The 12,689-nt window shown below is 46.4% G+C and overlaps 1 protein-coding gene across 5 annotated transcripts in view; it reads right to left on the bottom strand.

The window, feature by feature from the left end:
- Positions 1 to 12,689, bottom strand: part of dock7 (dedicator of cytokinesis 7) — a 72,800-nt gene that overhangs the window by 16,498 nt on the left and 43,613 nt on the right. For 2 of the 5 annotated variants that reach the window (XM_039002877.1, XM_039002879.1), the window contains 16 exons: positions 12,382 to 12,548; positions 12,040 to 12,222; positions 11,545 to 11,680; positions 11,309 to 11,405; positions 9,278 to 9,374; positions 9,001 to 9,135; positions 8,685 to 8,837; positions 6,522 to 6,680; positions 6,177 to 6,277; positions 5,867 to 6,059; positions 5,461 to 5,604; positions 5,137 to 5,268; positions 4,172 to 4,186; positions 2,081 to 2,206; positions 1,878 to 1,967; positions 55 to 291 (listed from right to left, as the gene is read on the bottom strand). In XM_039002877.1, the coding sequence (XP_038858805.1) occupies positions 55 to 291; positions 1,878 to 1,967; positions 2,081 to 2,206; positions 4,172 to 4,186; positions 5,137 to 5,268; positions 5,461 to 5,604; positions 5,867 to 6,059; positions 6,177 to 6,277; positions 6,522 to 6,680; positions 8,685 to 8,837; positions 9,001 to 9,135; positions 9,278 to 9,374; positions 11,309 to 11,405; positions 11,545 to 11,680; positions 12,040 to 12,222; positions 12,382 to 12,548 (2,165 nt within the window). Of the gene's footprint in view, positions 1 to 54; positions 292 to 1,877; positions 1,968 to 2,080; positions 2,216 to 4,171; positions 4,187 to 5,136; positions 5,269 to 5,460; positions 5,605 to 5,866; positions 6,060 to 6,176; positions 6,278 to 6,521; positions 6,681 to 8,684; positions 8,838 to 9,000; positions 9,136 to 9,277; positions 9,375 to 11,308; positions 11,406 to 11,544; positions 11,705 to 12,039; positions 12,223 to 12,381; positions 12,549 to 12,689 lie in introns of all 5 variants that reach the window. The other 3 variants (XM_039002878.1, XM_039002880.1, XM_039002876.1) reach the window with 2 other exon arrangements.

Below are 12,689 nucleotides of genomic sequence, written 5' to 3'. Positions count from 1 at the left end.
GGTGTGTTGCCTGTGGCGCTGCACGCCAGTCAGATGAAACCCCCAGGGCCTCACCTCCTCTTTGTGGATGATGTTGATGCGGGTCTTGATGTAGGGAAAGGCGTGGGATGTGGTCAGGATGGTTTTGCGTTTGAACTGATCGTGCAGATCCCCATGCGCCCGCCCGTCCAGTGTGAACGGCGTGCAGTAGACAAACCGCCGCAGGTTGTAGTTCTTGTCAAAGTACGTGATGCGGTCCTTCATCTCGTATGTGTCGAAGTACGGCTCCACATACGTGATCTGGACATAAGCCTGGACACACAGCAGTGACAACTGGTTAACTTCTTACGGCTGAGATCCCGTTCACGGGATCGACTTGACAACAGCCAGTGAAAGTGCAGGGCGCCAAATTCAAACAACAGAAATCTCATAATTAAAATTCCTCAAACATACAAGTAATTTACACCATTTTAAAGATAAACTTGTTGTTAATCCCACCACAGTGTCCGATTTCAAAAAGGCTTTACGACGAAATCACACCATCTGATTATGTTAGGTCAGCACCTAGTCACAGAAAAACACAGCAATTTTTCCAGCCAAAGAGAGGAGTCACAAAAAGCAGAAATAGAGATAGAATTAATCACTAACCTTTGATGATCTTCATCAGATGACACTCATAGGACTTCATGTTACACAATACATGTATGTTTTGTTCGATAAAGTTCATATTTATATCCAAAATCTTAGTTTACATTGGCGCGTTATGTTCAGTAATGTTTTGCCTCCAAAACATCCGGTGATTTTGCAGAGAGCCACATCAATTTACAGAAATACTCATAATAAACATTGATAAATGATACAAGTGTTTTACATGTAACTTTAGATAAACTTCTCCTTAATGCAACCGCTGTGTCAGATTTCAAAAAACTTTACGGAAAAAGCACACCATGCAATAATCTGAGTACGGCGCTCAGACACAAAAACAAGCCATACAGGTACCCGCCATGTTGTGGAGTCAACAGAAGTCAGAAATAGCATTATACATTTTCACTTACCTTTGATGATCTTCATCAGAATGCACTCCCAGGAATCCCAGTTCCACAAATGTTTGTTTTGTTCGATAAAGTCCATAATTTATGTCCAAATACCTCCTTTTTGTTCGCGCATTTAGTTCAGAAATCCAAATTCATGACGCGCAGGCCAGACGAAAAGTAAAAAAAAACTCCATTACAGTTCGTAGAAACATGTCAAACGATGTATAGAATCAATCTTTAGGATGTTTTTAACATAAATCTTCAATAATGTTTCAACCGGAGAATTCCTTTGTCTGTAGAAATGCAATGGAACGCAGCTACCTCTCACGGGGGCACGCCTGAGTGAGCTCATGGCACTCTGCCAGACCCCTGACTCAATCAGCTCTCATTCCCTCATTCTTCACAGTAGAAGCCTGAAACAAGGTTCTAAAGACTGTTGACATCTAGTGGAAGCCTTAGGAAGTGACCCCATAGACACTGTATATTGGATAGGCAAACCTACAAACCTCAGATTTCCCACTTCCTGGTTCGATTTTTTCTCAGGTTTTTGCCTGCCATATGAGTTCTGTTATACTCACAGACATCATTCAAACAGCTTTAGAAACTTCAGAGTGTTTTCTATCCAAATCTACTAATAATATGCATATCTTAGCTTCTGGGACTGAGTAGCAGGCAGTTTACTCTGGGCACCTTATTCATCCAAGCTACTCAATACTGCCCCCAGCCATAAGAAGTTAATAACCTAATAACCAAAAAGGCTATTTATTTGACCATGCTTTGATTCAATTCGTATTCAATTAAGGGATCATTTGGAATCACATCTTTATCCACACGCCCTCTCCCCCGCCCCATCCAAACACACACCTTATTCGGGTCCTGTTTGCACTTGTCCACAGGATTGGAGTCCTTAATGACTTCCACCTGGTCTTCTCCATAGCGCTCGCCATAAAACCCCTAAGAGATCAAACACACAGAACACAAAGTCAACACAGCACACACGGAGTGCTCCACCGTTTCACAGAGAAGAGATCATTCCTAAAGACGCACTCCTCCAAACTGCCATTTACCTCGAGTCGGTGAGAGATCTCAGCCAGCTTGGTGATGGCAGGCTCTTTGTATACAAACTCCTGCTCGTCCAAGTCCCCGAATTTAGAACCGTACAATCCGACTCTGAAGTACGTACCAAACATTCTCTTCCCATCCTGTCAGACAGAAAATATGTTTTACTCTGTTCAGATATAATACGAGCACATTCATAGTACATGAAACATGTTGCTTAAACACAGCATTTTACACAGAAAGTCATTGGAACTGTAAGGATGAAGCACGGTAGTAACTCTGGTGACAGAGTTTGATTATGTCAGAGCCAGCCTATAGATACATTATATAGACAGAGACTGGTGCTGAAAATGGGCATTCAAGAGGTAGAACCAGAACAGAAGCTCAGCTTGTAAACATGGAGTACATCCATATTATCCACGTGAGAGCGACATAGAATAGCAGAGGCAGGTTGAGCTCAATGCCTGGAGGTGTCCTGAGAGAGACGAGAGCAGCTAAGGCAGAAACCTGACAATGTCACCGTTTAGAAGGCCAGAGATGGTGATGACGGACAGAGAAGTGGACAAAGAGCCAGGGAAAAAGAAAGGAACAGGAGTCCCGTGTCTAGCAGACAGAGCCGTTCAGGATCAGGGAGGAGTGCAGCCGTGGTAAGGAAACAGGTGTGTGAAGAGAAGGGGGAGGATATATATGGCATCAAGTACACATAAACTTTCCAGGACTAAGCTAAACCAGGTCAACTCAAGGCTGAAGGGTTCAGGCTCCCAATACTGCTCTTATTGCACAATTATTTACACAGCCTTACAGTAGCATAACACACTATATAGGTATACAGTACACAGTGAAATACAATGTCTTTCTTGTTGATCAGTTGCGCTGCCATTTGGCTCTGCTCTCGTCAGTGCATTGTTCATCGTAATACATTCCCCTTTCAAAAGTAACAGAAATTAAGTAACCCTCAGACTAGGAACTTACCACAACACACAATAAGTAAAGTGGGAAGGAAGGGTCGGCATGGCAACCGGGGAAATCAAAAGGAGAAAACAGAAGACATTTTAATCAGGATTCAGGTACTTCACTAGAGAAACTAACAGAACAAACATAAACCAAAACAAATAGAAATAACAGCAACCACCAACGGAAAAACACATCATTCCTTTTGACTTTGAGAAAGAACACAAACTCAAGAGACAAACTCAACGTGGAAGAGCCAACACATGCAACGAAGAGAAACAAGAGAAAGAGAGAGAGAGCGAAGGCAGACGTAGTGAAGTGGTGAGTTCCACAGCCCCTAGAAACACACTATTCATGGGGCTTGTACTCCCAGTGCTTTAGTTTCCTCAGTGAAGAATAAGAAGGAGTGCTCTGTCCTTATCATGCAACAGACCAGGTTAATACCAGTTAACAGAAGACCAGCAGTATGAATGAGAGAACTCAGGGGTCGATTTAGTTAGTCTTTTTCAAATAAAAGGGAGAAAAAAAAATGTACTAATCAAAATTAGGGTGGGACAAATTAAACAATCCAGATTAATTTGATTTGCACCCTCCTGAAGAAATGGACTGGATCCTCGAATGTGGATCCAGTCCGAACTGCATACGGTAATAGTTTGTGATTCATTTGTTTGTGTGAGTGTGTATTGAGAGAACAACCTGGGGAGTGTATCTTTTGCATGAATATTTGACTAAAATCGAACCCTGTGGCTGGAGATGAGATGAGCGAGCAGATGACCAGTTTGTCGTTGATGAGAGAGATGGTCTGAAAAGGCAGGTGTGCAGACAGGTGAATCATTCATTCACCAACACTTGTCATTAGTGTCACACTGGGGCTCCCATGCATGGCCTGCCAAAACAGTCACGTTAAAACAACCTCCTCTTCCACAGAAAGAGAAGGATGAGGAGGAGTAAGGGGGGTGCTGTCCGTAACATGGCATCAGCAGTCCCACAGTTGGTTGAATGGACGGAGGGACAGCATCCAGTCCAGGCAGGTAGATGTTAATGGATGGTACAGTTTAAAGTAACAGCCGAGAGCAACAACGCCCAGGACTAGCAGATAACTCATATGAAGTAGCCAAGCAGGAACCATGACTTAGTGACCGACCTACCTCCCAGCCAGTGCTCTGTGGTGACAAAGAGAACACAGGACAATAAAAAGAACACACGTTTAGTCACGTTGGTACAGTGCAGCCCCCCCCCCCCCCCCCCCGGCCACTAGAGGAACAACACCTCATGGCCAACAGCACACAGCCAGGAGTTGTGGCTAGATAGAGTACAGCTACAGCCCAACAGTTGCATGTTCGAGTGGCGTTGGGGACAACTGTGGCATTTTAGCTAACCTTAACCTGATTCTCGTACTCCCTCTAGCCTAAAACACAGCCAGGCGAGTCTCAGGTCTTTAATATCATATCCCTGTGGGACAGGCCATACTGTACTGCTATAGTCACCCCATGCAGACTGTATTTAAATGAAAAGGCACTTTAAAAGCTATCCATAGAACAGGGAAGGCAGGTTCTCTTTCTGAATTCCCAGGGGGAAATAAAAAGTTCCATTGGGAAAAGCAGCAAATAATTGTTTTCATAAAAACATTTAATGCAAAGCAGTTCAGGTCATTGGTAATTGTGTGTTTATGTGTGCATATGAACAGTGTGTGGGTTTAAATGAGTGTATAAGTGTGTGGCGTGAATTCATGTTTGTCTGTGGGTGTATGAGACCTCTATAAATAATAAATTGTGTGTGTGAGAGTACGAATGTATGTGAGTGGGTTTTGTGACTGTGTCTGTCTGGAAGTGTACATATTTGGCATGTTCTTTTCAGCATGCCACCCACAGACAATGGGTTCCTGCTCCTAACACACACACACACACGCTACAGTAGTCACAGTACATGACAAAGTCCTGTTCCTCTGTCAAACACACTGTGCCAGAACCCCAGATAGACACGTGGCATCCAGGATAGACAGGCAGTCCTACACAACCTCCACATTGAGGTAGAGCACGTAACAATGTCCGGTGTCGGTCTGTTCTCTATACCTACAGTATGTACAGGAGATGGATAAAGCATGTGGAATTACCTGGTGTACGATTTTGCCAAAGGCTTCCTGTAGTTTACCATGTATGGTGGCCAGCTTCTTGGCGTCCCGGCTGGCCTCGTGAATGGGGATCAGTACCTTGTACACCTCATTCACCGCCTCGTACATACCAGCCTGGGGGGAGGGGGGTTGTCTTATTCACACTGCACAGCTTTAAAGTTAAATAATATACTGAGATTGGTGGAGTTGAGGTTAAACATTTGACTGGGATTGAAAGAAATGTGTGAATTTGTCATAGCAGGTTTGTGATGTGATTCAAATGTAGGTTTAATAATCTGCCCATCCATAATCATCACAGCTACTCACCATGGAGAAGGAGGAAGCAGCCTGGTCCAGCAGTCCCACCAGGCCAGCCTCAGTGAAGTATTTCCCAGAGCAGATACCCTCTTCATCAGGAGACACCACGTCATCAGACACTGCTGACTCCTCAAGCACGTTGGAAGAGATGTTCTGATGCAGAGAGACAAGTTAGACATGATCACTCATTATTTAGACATAATACTGTAATGGGTTCATCATGGTATTAATGTTCCTTACAACATTTCACTCTGTATATTCAATTCATTCGTTGAGTCAGTTGTGATGGCACTCAGCTAGGATGAACCCTGCAATGCTACATCTCTCCAGGTGAAGGTTAAAGGATGACTGCCGGGTCCAAACAAAAATACCCACATCTACACAATCCTAAAAGAGTCCTCTCCCTTGGCCTGACCTGGAAGGTGACACAGCCGACCGGCAGGTACTTGCGGTCCTCCAGCATGCTGAGGTATTCTGCCACCAGGGCGGCGCTGTGCACCAAACACTGGGCTGCCTCTGCGTGATTGGTCCTCTCAGAGTGTTTACCCGCCATGTTCTGCAGCCATGTCAGACGCAGGTCTGGAGACGTCTGGTAACCCTTAGCGATCCTGGACACAGAAACACACTCAAGGAAAGTTCACTGTGTGTGTGTGTGTGTGTGTGTGTGTGTGTGTGTGTGTGTGTGTGTGTGTGTGTGTGTGTGTGTGTGTGTGTGTCGTTCATACCTGTACATGAGGTCTATGAGCATCTCTGGGTCCTCCTGGTGCTCCTTCATCTTGACTGTATCAGACAGGATCATGTGGAGGTTGAACACCAGGTCCTGAACCTGGAATACAGATTAAGACATGAAGCATGATTAATAAGATGGCAGCATCTCACATGATTGGATAAGGTACTTCCTGTCATATCATCCATTTTCTGGGAGGTCTGACAAACTTTCATTGTTTTCATGGAGTTGTATATTGAACAAGTAGTGCTTCAATAAATTGAACAAGTAGTCCTAATGTTCTGTACTACAATAACAAAAGGTCAGTAATCTATTGGTATCCAGTATATCTGCGTAGTGGTACCTGATCAGGGAAGGTGGTCTCCCTGAGTTCCAGATCTTCCTCTCCGTAGGTCAGGATGGTCTTCAGGGAACGTCGGAGGAACTCCTCGTTGAAGTTCTGAGACGTTCCCACAAGGGAGGACAGGGACATGGTCACCTGCATCTTGACACGTGCAAAATTCTACGGAAGGGACAGTAGGAGTGAGAACATTGAACAGGTACATTCACCTGTCCTGAAAAGAAGGAACCTGTGAGGAGAATCAATAGTTATAATGAAAATAGGAACGTAGCTGGCACTATGTAGACAGTCCTCTATGTGTGCAGCTGGCTCTATGTAGACAGTCCTCTATGTATGCAGCTGGCTCTATGTAGACAGTCCTCTATGTATGCAGCTGGCTCTATGTAGACAGTCCTCTATGTGTGCAGCTGGCTCTATGTAGACAGTCCTCTATGTGTGCAGCTGGCTCTATGTAGACAGTCCTCTATGTGTGCAGCTGGCTCTATGTAGACAGTCCTCTATGTATGCAGCTGGCTCTATGTAGACAGTCCTCTATGTGTGCAGCTGGCTCTATGTAGACAGTCCTCTATGTGTGCAGCTGGCTCTATGTAGACAGTCCTCTATGTGTGCAGCTGGCTCTATGTAGACAGTCCTCTATGTGTGCAGCTGGCTCTATGTAGACAGTCCTCTATGTTTGCAGCTGGCTCTACGTAGACAGTCCTCTATGTATGCAGTTGGCTCTACGTAGACAGTCCTCTATGTATGCAGCTGTCTCTACGTAGACAGTCCTCTATGTATGCAGCTGTCTCTACGTAGACAGTCCTCTATGTGTGCAGCTGGCTCTACGTAGACAGTCCTCTATGTGTGCAGCTGGCTCTACGTAGACAGTCCTCTATGTGTGCAGCTGGCTCTACGTAGACAGTCCTCTGTGTGCAGCTGTCTCTACGTAGACAGTCCTCTATGTATGCAGCTGTCTCTATGTAGACAGTCCTCTATGTATGCAGCTGGCTCTACGTAGACAGTCCTCTATGTGTGCAGCTGGCTCTACGTAGACAGTCCTCTATGTATGCAGCTGGCTCTACGTAGACAGTCCTCTATGTTTGCAGCTGGCTCTACGTAGACAGTCCTATGTATGCAGCTGTCTCTACGTAGACAGTCCTATGTATGTAGCTGTCTCTACGTAGACAGTCCTCTATGTTTGCAGCTGTCTCTATGTAGACAGTCCTCTATGTATGCAGCTGGCTCTATGTAGACAGTCCTCTGTGTGTGCAGCTGGCTCTATGTAGACAGTCCTCTATGTGTGCAGCTGGCTCTATGTAGACAGTCCTCTATGTGTGCAGCTGGCTCTATGTAGACAGTCCTCTATGTTTGCAGCTGGCTCTATGTAGACAGTCCTCTATGTATGCAGCTGTCTCTACGTAGACAGTCCTATGTATGTAGCTGTCTCTACGTAGACAGTCCTCTATGTTTGCAGCTGTCTCTATGTAGACAGTCCTCTATGTATGCAGCTGGCTCTATGTAGACAGTCCTCTGTGTGTGCAGCTGGCTCTATGTAGACAGTCCTCTATGTGTGCAGCTGGCTCTATGTAGACAGTCCTCTATGTGTGCAGCTGGCTCTATGTAGACAGTCCTCTATGTTTGCAGCTGGCTCTATGTAGACAGTCCTCTATGTATGCAGCTGGCTCTATGTAGACAGTCCTCTATGTTTGCAGCTGGCTCTATGTAGACAGTCCTCTATGTTTGCAGCTGGCTCTATGTAGACAGTCCTCTATGTGTGCAGCTGGCTCTATGTAGACAGTCCTCTATGTGTGCAGCTGGCTCTATGTAGACAGTCCTCTATGTGTGCAGCTGGCTCTATGTAGACAGTCCTCTATGTTTGCAGCTGGCTCTATGTAGACAGTCCTCTATGTTTGCAGCTGGCTCTATGTAGACAGTCCTCTATGTTTGCAGCTGGCTCTATGTAGACAGTCCTCTATGTATGCAGCTGGCTCTATGTAGACAGTCCTCTATGTTTGCAGCTGGCTCTATGTAGACAGTCCTCTATGTGTGCAGCTAGCTCTATGTAGACAGTCCTCTATGTGTGCAGCTGGCTCTACGTAGACAGTCCTCTATGTGTGCAGCTGGCTCTATGTAGACAGTCCTCTAAGTATCCGTGTTTGCTGTGTGTTGTCCTGATGGTGTACTCACGTTGCCGATCTCAAAGTTCTGCCTCATGAGCAGGTAGAGTGAAGCGGAGGCGTGGGCTCGGATGGTGCCGATACTGCTGCTACAGTTCCTCAGCAGACGCAGACACAGGTCAGCACACTGCTCTGTTTCCTCTTCAAACAGCAGTTCGGGGAACTACACATGCACGCACAGACAAATGTACATAAGTATGACACAGGACAGACAAAGATAAACAGACAATACAGTATGCAGATATTTTACAAATTGATTTCACAAAATCCCAGGAAAGCGCCACATGTCTAAGGATAAGGTGATGGTACACAGCTACTTATCTGACCTTTGAGACGAGAGCCCTCTGTGTAGCAAAGCAGTGCTGCAGGTAGAGGGCACTCTGGTTACAGGCCATGCTGTGGAGGAGCACCTTCAACACTCCACCCAGGATACTCTCCTTAGACTCTGTCACAGACACCGTCTATACAGACACAGATGCACATATATTAATAAACCAATCAATCTTTATTGTCTCCAGTATGGACATTTTGCCTAAATTGTCTCAAATGTCCAACCTGTCTGTCTGTCTGTGTGTCTGTGTGTGTGTGTGTAGGTCTTTCTACCTGAACGATGATCTCCAAAGTGTCCAGAATGATCAGGTTTGCCTCGGTTGCCAGGTTACCATCAATAAGTGCTTCGTGCTCCAGCTCCGCTCTGGTTCTGTCACAGGAAACAGGAAGTGATAGATGGTCAGACACTCTCCAAGATGGCCGCCAGCCAGCTCCGTATTCACGAGGTCCCCTTGAATGACACAGCACTCATGCCAGTCAGTCACATTCAAGCCATTGCACACAGAAAGGAGCTCTTCCATGTGCAAAGTACTGTAGGGGGCTTGGGATGGATGGATGGATGGATGGATGGATGGATGGATGGATGGATGGATGGGTTGAGGAGTAGAATGAGGGTGGTGGTGGTGGGGGGGTTATGATTATGTTGTTACAGTTGTTGATGATGAGGAGTTACACACCTAACAACTAAAGGCTCCTGGGTTTTGGTTCGACTACCTGGGTTGCGTAGTAGGACGCTGTCTCTAAACCTGCACAGTACTCACACGGTTCACCACAGAGTCCACAATACACGGTACTCACACAGTTCACCACAGAGTCCACAGTACACGGTACTCACACAGTTCACCACAGAGTCCACAATACACGGTACTCACACAGTTCACCACAGAGTCCACAATACACGGTACTCACACAGTTCACCACAGAGTCCACAGTACACGGTACTCAAACGGTTCACCACAGACTCCACAGTACACGGTACTCACACGGTTCACCACAGAGTCCACAGAACACGGTACTCACACAGTTCACCACAGAGTCCACAGTACACGGTACTCAAACGGTTCACCACAGACTCCACAGTACACGGTACTCACACGGTTCACCACAGAGTCCACAGTACACGGTACTCACACAGTTCACCACAGAGTCCACAGTACACGGTACTCAAACGGTTCACCACAGACTCCACAGTACACGGTACTCACACGGTTCACCACAGAGTCCACAGAACACGGTAGCTACACACTGCATGAAATGGCATAGCTAGCACACAGAGAGGAGAGCAGGGGACCAGGGGCCCAAACGCACCTCCATCCCTTGCCCCACCAGGGTGGGAGAGAGATAGGCAGCAGAGGGGTAAGGCCGGGGGGGGTTAGGGCCGGGGGGGCACCGGGGGATGGAGAGAAGTATACTTTTACCACTTCTCTGTAGTGTTGTAGTATGTTTCTTAGTTGACTAATGACATCAGTAGTACAAACGGGTCTGTTTCAAAAGAGACTTCATTTTAAAAAGGGAAAGTACACATGCTGTACAATCTACCTTTTTCTACTGTGTGAATTGTCACAGATTCTAATCATCAGATCATTGAGAAGAGAACAACTTGACTAACCCTACCAGCTGCGTCAAGATCACATTGATTTCACCCATCTAACCCCAGAATAGGGAAGACAGACACATCAGTCAGGATCCAAAGGAGAAGCACGGCACACTGGTTAAAAGCACAGCAGGCCCACTGCAGGCACCAGACAGACAAACACCTCAAGCACCGTTACAGGAGAGGTCAGGGTTCGGAGGTAATGGGTCAGGGTTCAGGTCACTGAAGCAGCAGGGAGGAACTCAAAGCACTGCAGCACACTGACTCCAGGTTGACACCATTCAATACAATACAATACCTGAGTGATCTGTGGCTCCTACAGAGACACAGCACAGAGAACATATGGAGGAATGAGTTAACAGCACAAATCAAATCACACAGAGACAGAAGAAAAGGCACAGGTGTCTGACAATCATCAACCAAATACAATAGGAGCCATTAGCATGCATTCTACTGTTGTAGAACCAGGACTCCAAAAAAGATGCTCTCTCTCTCTCTCTGTGTGGGCTTGTTCATTTCAATCAGATTCTCGTTTCCTCTAAGAACCCCACTATAGGGCCTGAGTGGATTGTGAGATGGCGACATATGCATTATCTTGGCCAGAAATTATCATCAGTGTATTGTGACGTCTTGACTTTGATTACATGATGCTGACCAATAGCAGCCTAAACACGTAGACTTTCTCAAACACAGTAAAAAGGTAAGCATACTTGTCCATCCTCTCGCTGTTCTGGCGCCAGTGTGTCATGTCTTTCCTCCAGCGCAGGTTCTCCTGGCTGCCGAAGGCACTGCCTGATGGACTCCTCTCTGCAGGAGAGGAGAAAGAGAAAATGGAAGGAGAGGGAGGGAGGGAAAGGGCAAGATAAGTTAAGGGGAGAGAGATGGAATGGTCATTTTAAGATCACTTTTCCCAAAACGTGTGTGCGCTCCGTGTTACCTAGTGTACCTAGCTGTCCCCTGCTGCGACGGACCATCTCCTGGCGTGCCCCGATGCTCCCCAGTATAGCCTCCTCCAGCTTGACCTTCATGTCCTTGGACTTCTTGAAGGTCAGGCTGTTCATGCGCTCAAAGGCCTTCTTCCCCTGCATGGTGAACACAACATGGGCCTTTTTCCATGACGAGGATAGAGAAAAGTTACAGGGTTACTGCACCACACCACCAAAACAAGAGAGGTAAGATGGATCAGAAATGCCATAAGAGGAGGTGGAACACTGATGTGGAGTAGTACAGAGTAAAGACAGCTCTCATATTTCAAGACCAACTCATAGAACCATTTGAAAGTAGTTTCCATCCAGTCTTATCCAGGGATGAAATAAAGGACTGTCGGTGAGGCAATACACTTGACGTGCTTCTACGGAACTGAGGCATTACACTAGTACTACAAATTATATGAACAAAGTACAACATGAGTCCTTTTGTTGTGCTCCAGGTGCAACGTTACCTTGTACTCGAAGCAGGAGACACATAGGTAGAGCATGTCCAGCAGACGATTGAGCTGGGAGACAGACAGGTCAGAGAACCACTTCTGTAGGACACACTCATCAGCATTCTTCAGAACCCACAACAGACAGATCAACAGGCTGCGGCTGGACTCTGCTGAGAAGGTGCCATGCTGACGACTGGCCTGAGGGGGGGGTATTGAGAGCGAGAGAAAAAATAATTTGAAATATTTTTTGAAAATAAAGAGGGAGAACGAGAGAGCCTCAGGAAGAGGAAACAGGGAGAAAGTTGGAACAAGGAGGAAGGGATGAAAGAGAAAGAGAGAACAGGAAGTGTAAGTTACCTGTGGGTTGAGCAGGAAGCTGCTGGGACGAGATATCGGAGCGGATGTCCCTGCTATTGCCATGGCAACGGTCTGACTGATCATGCTGTTGCCGTCCTCTCCAGACTCGTCCCCCCCGGCCCCACCCCCCTGAGCCCCGCCGGGACGACCCCACTGGTTATGGGACTCTAGAGGAGAGAAACCAATCAGGATCAACCAGCACAAAACAAATATCACTGTTGGGACTAGCACTTTAGACTCGCAGACATTGTTTAATGTTTTTCAATGTGCATTTCCTGAGAAGCACCTGAACCAGTGTGATGTCCATA

This window comes from Salvelinus namaycush, chromosome 10 (assembly GCF_016432855.1).
Source record: "Salvelinus namaycush isolate Seneca chromosome 10, SaNama_1.0, whole genome shotgun sequence".
Taxonomy (NCBI): domain Eukaryota; kingdom Metazoa; phylum Chordata; class Actinopteri; order Salmoniformes; family Salmonidae; genus Salvelinus; species Salvelinus namaycush.
Note: the sequence above shows the minus strand (reverse complement) of the source record. Positions and strands in the feature narration are given on the sequence as shown.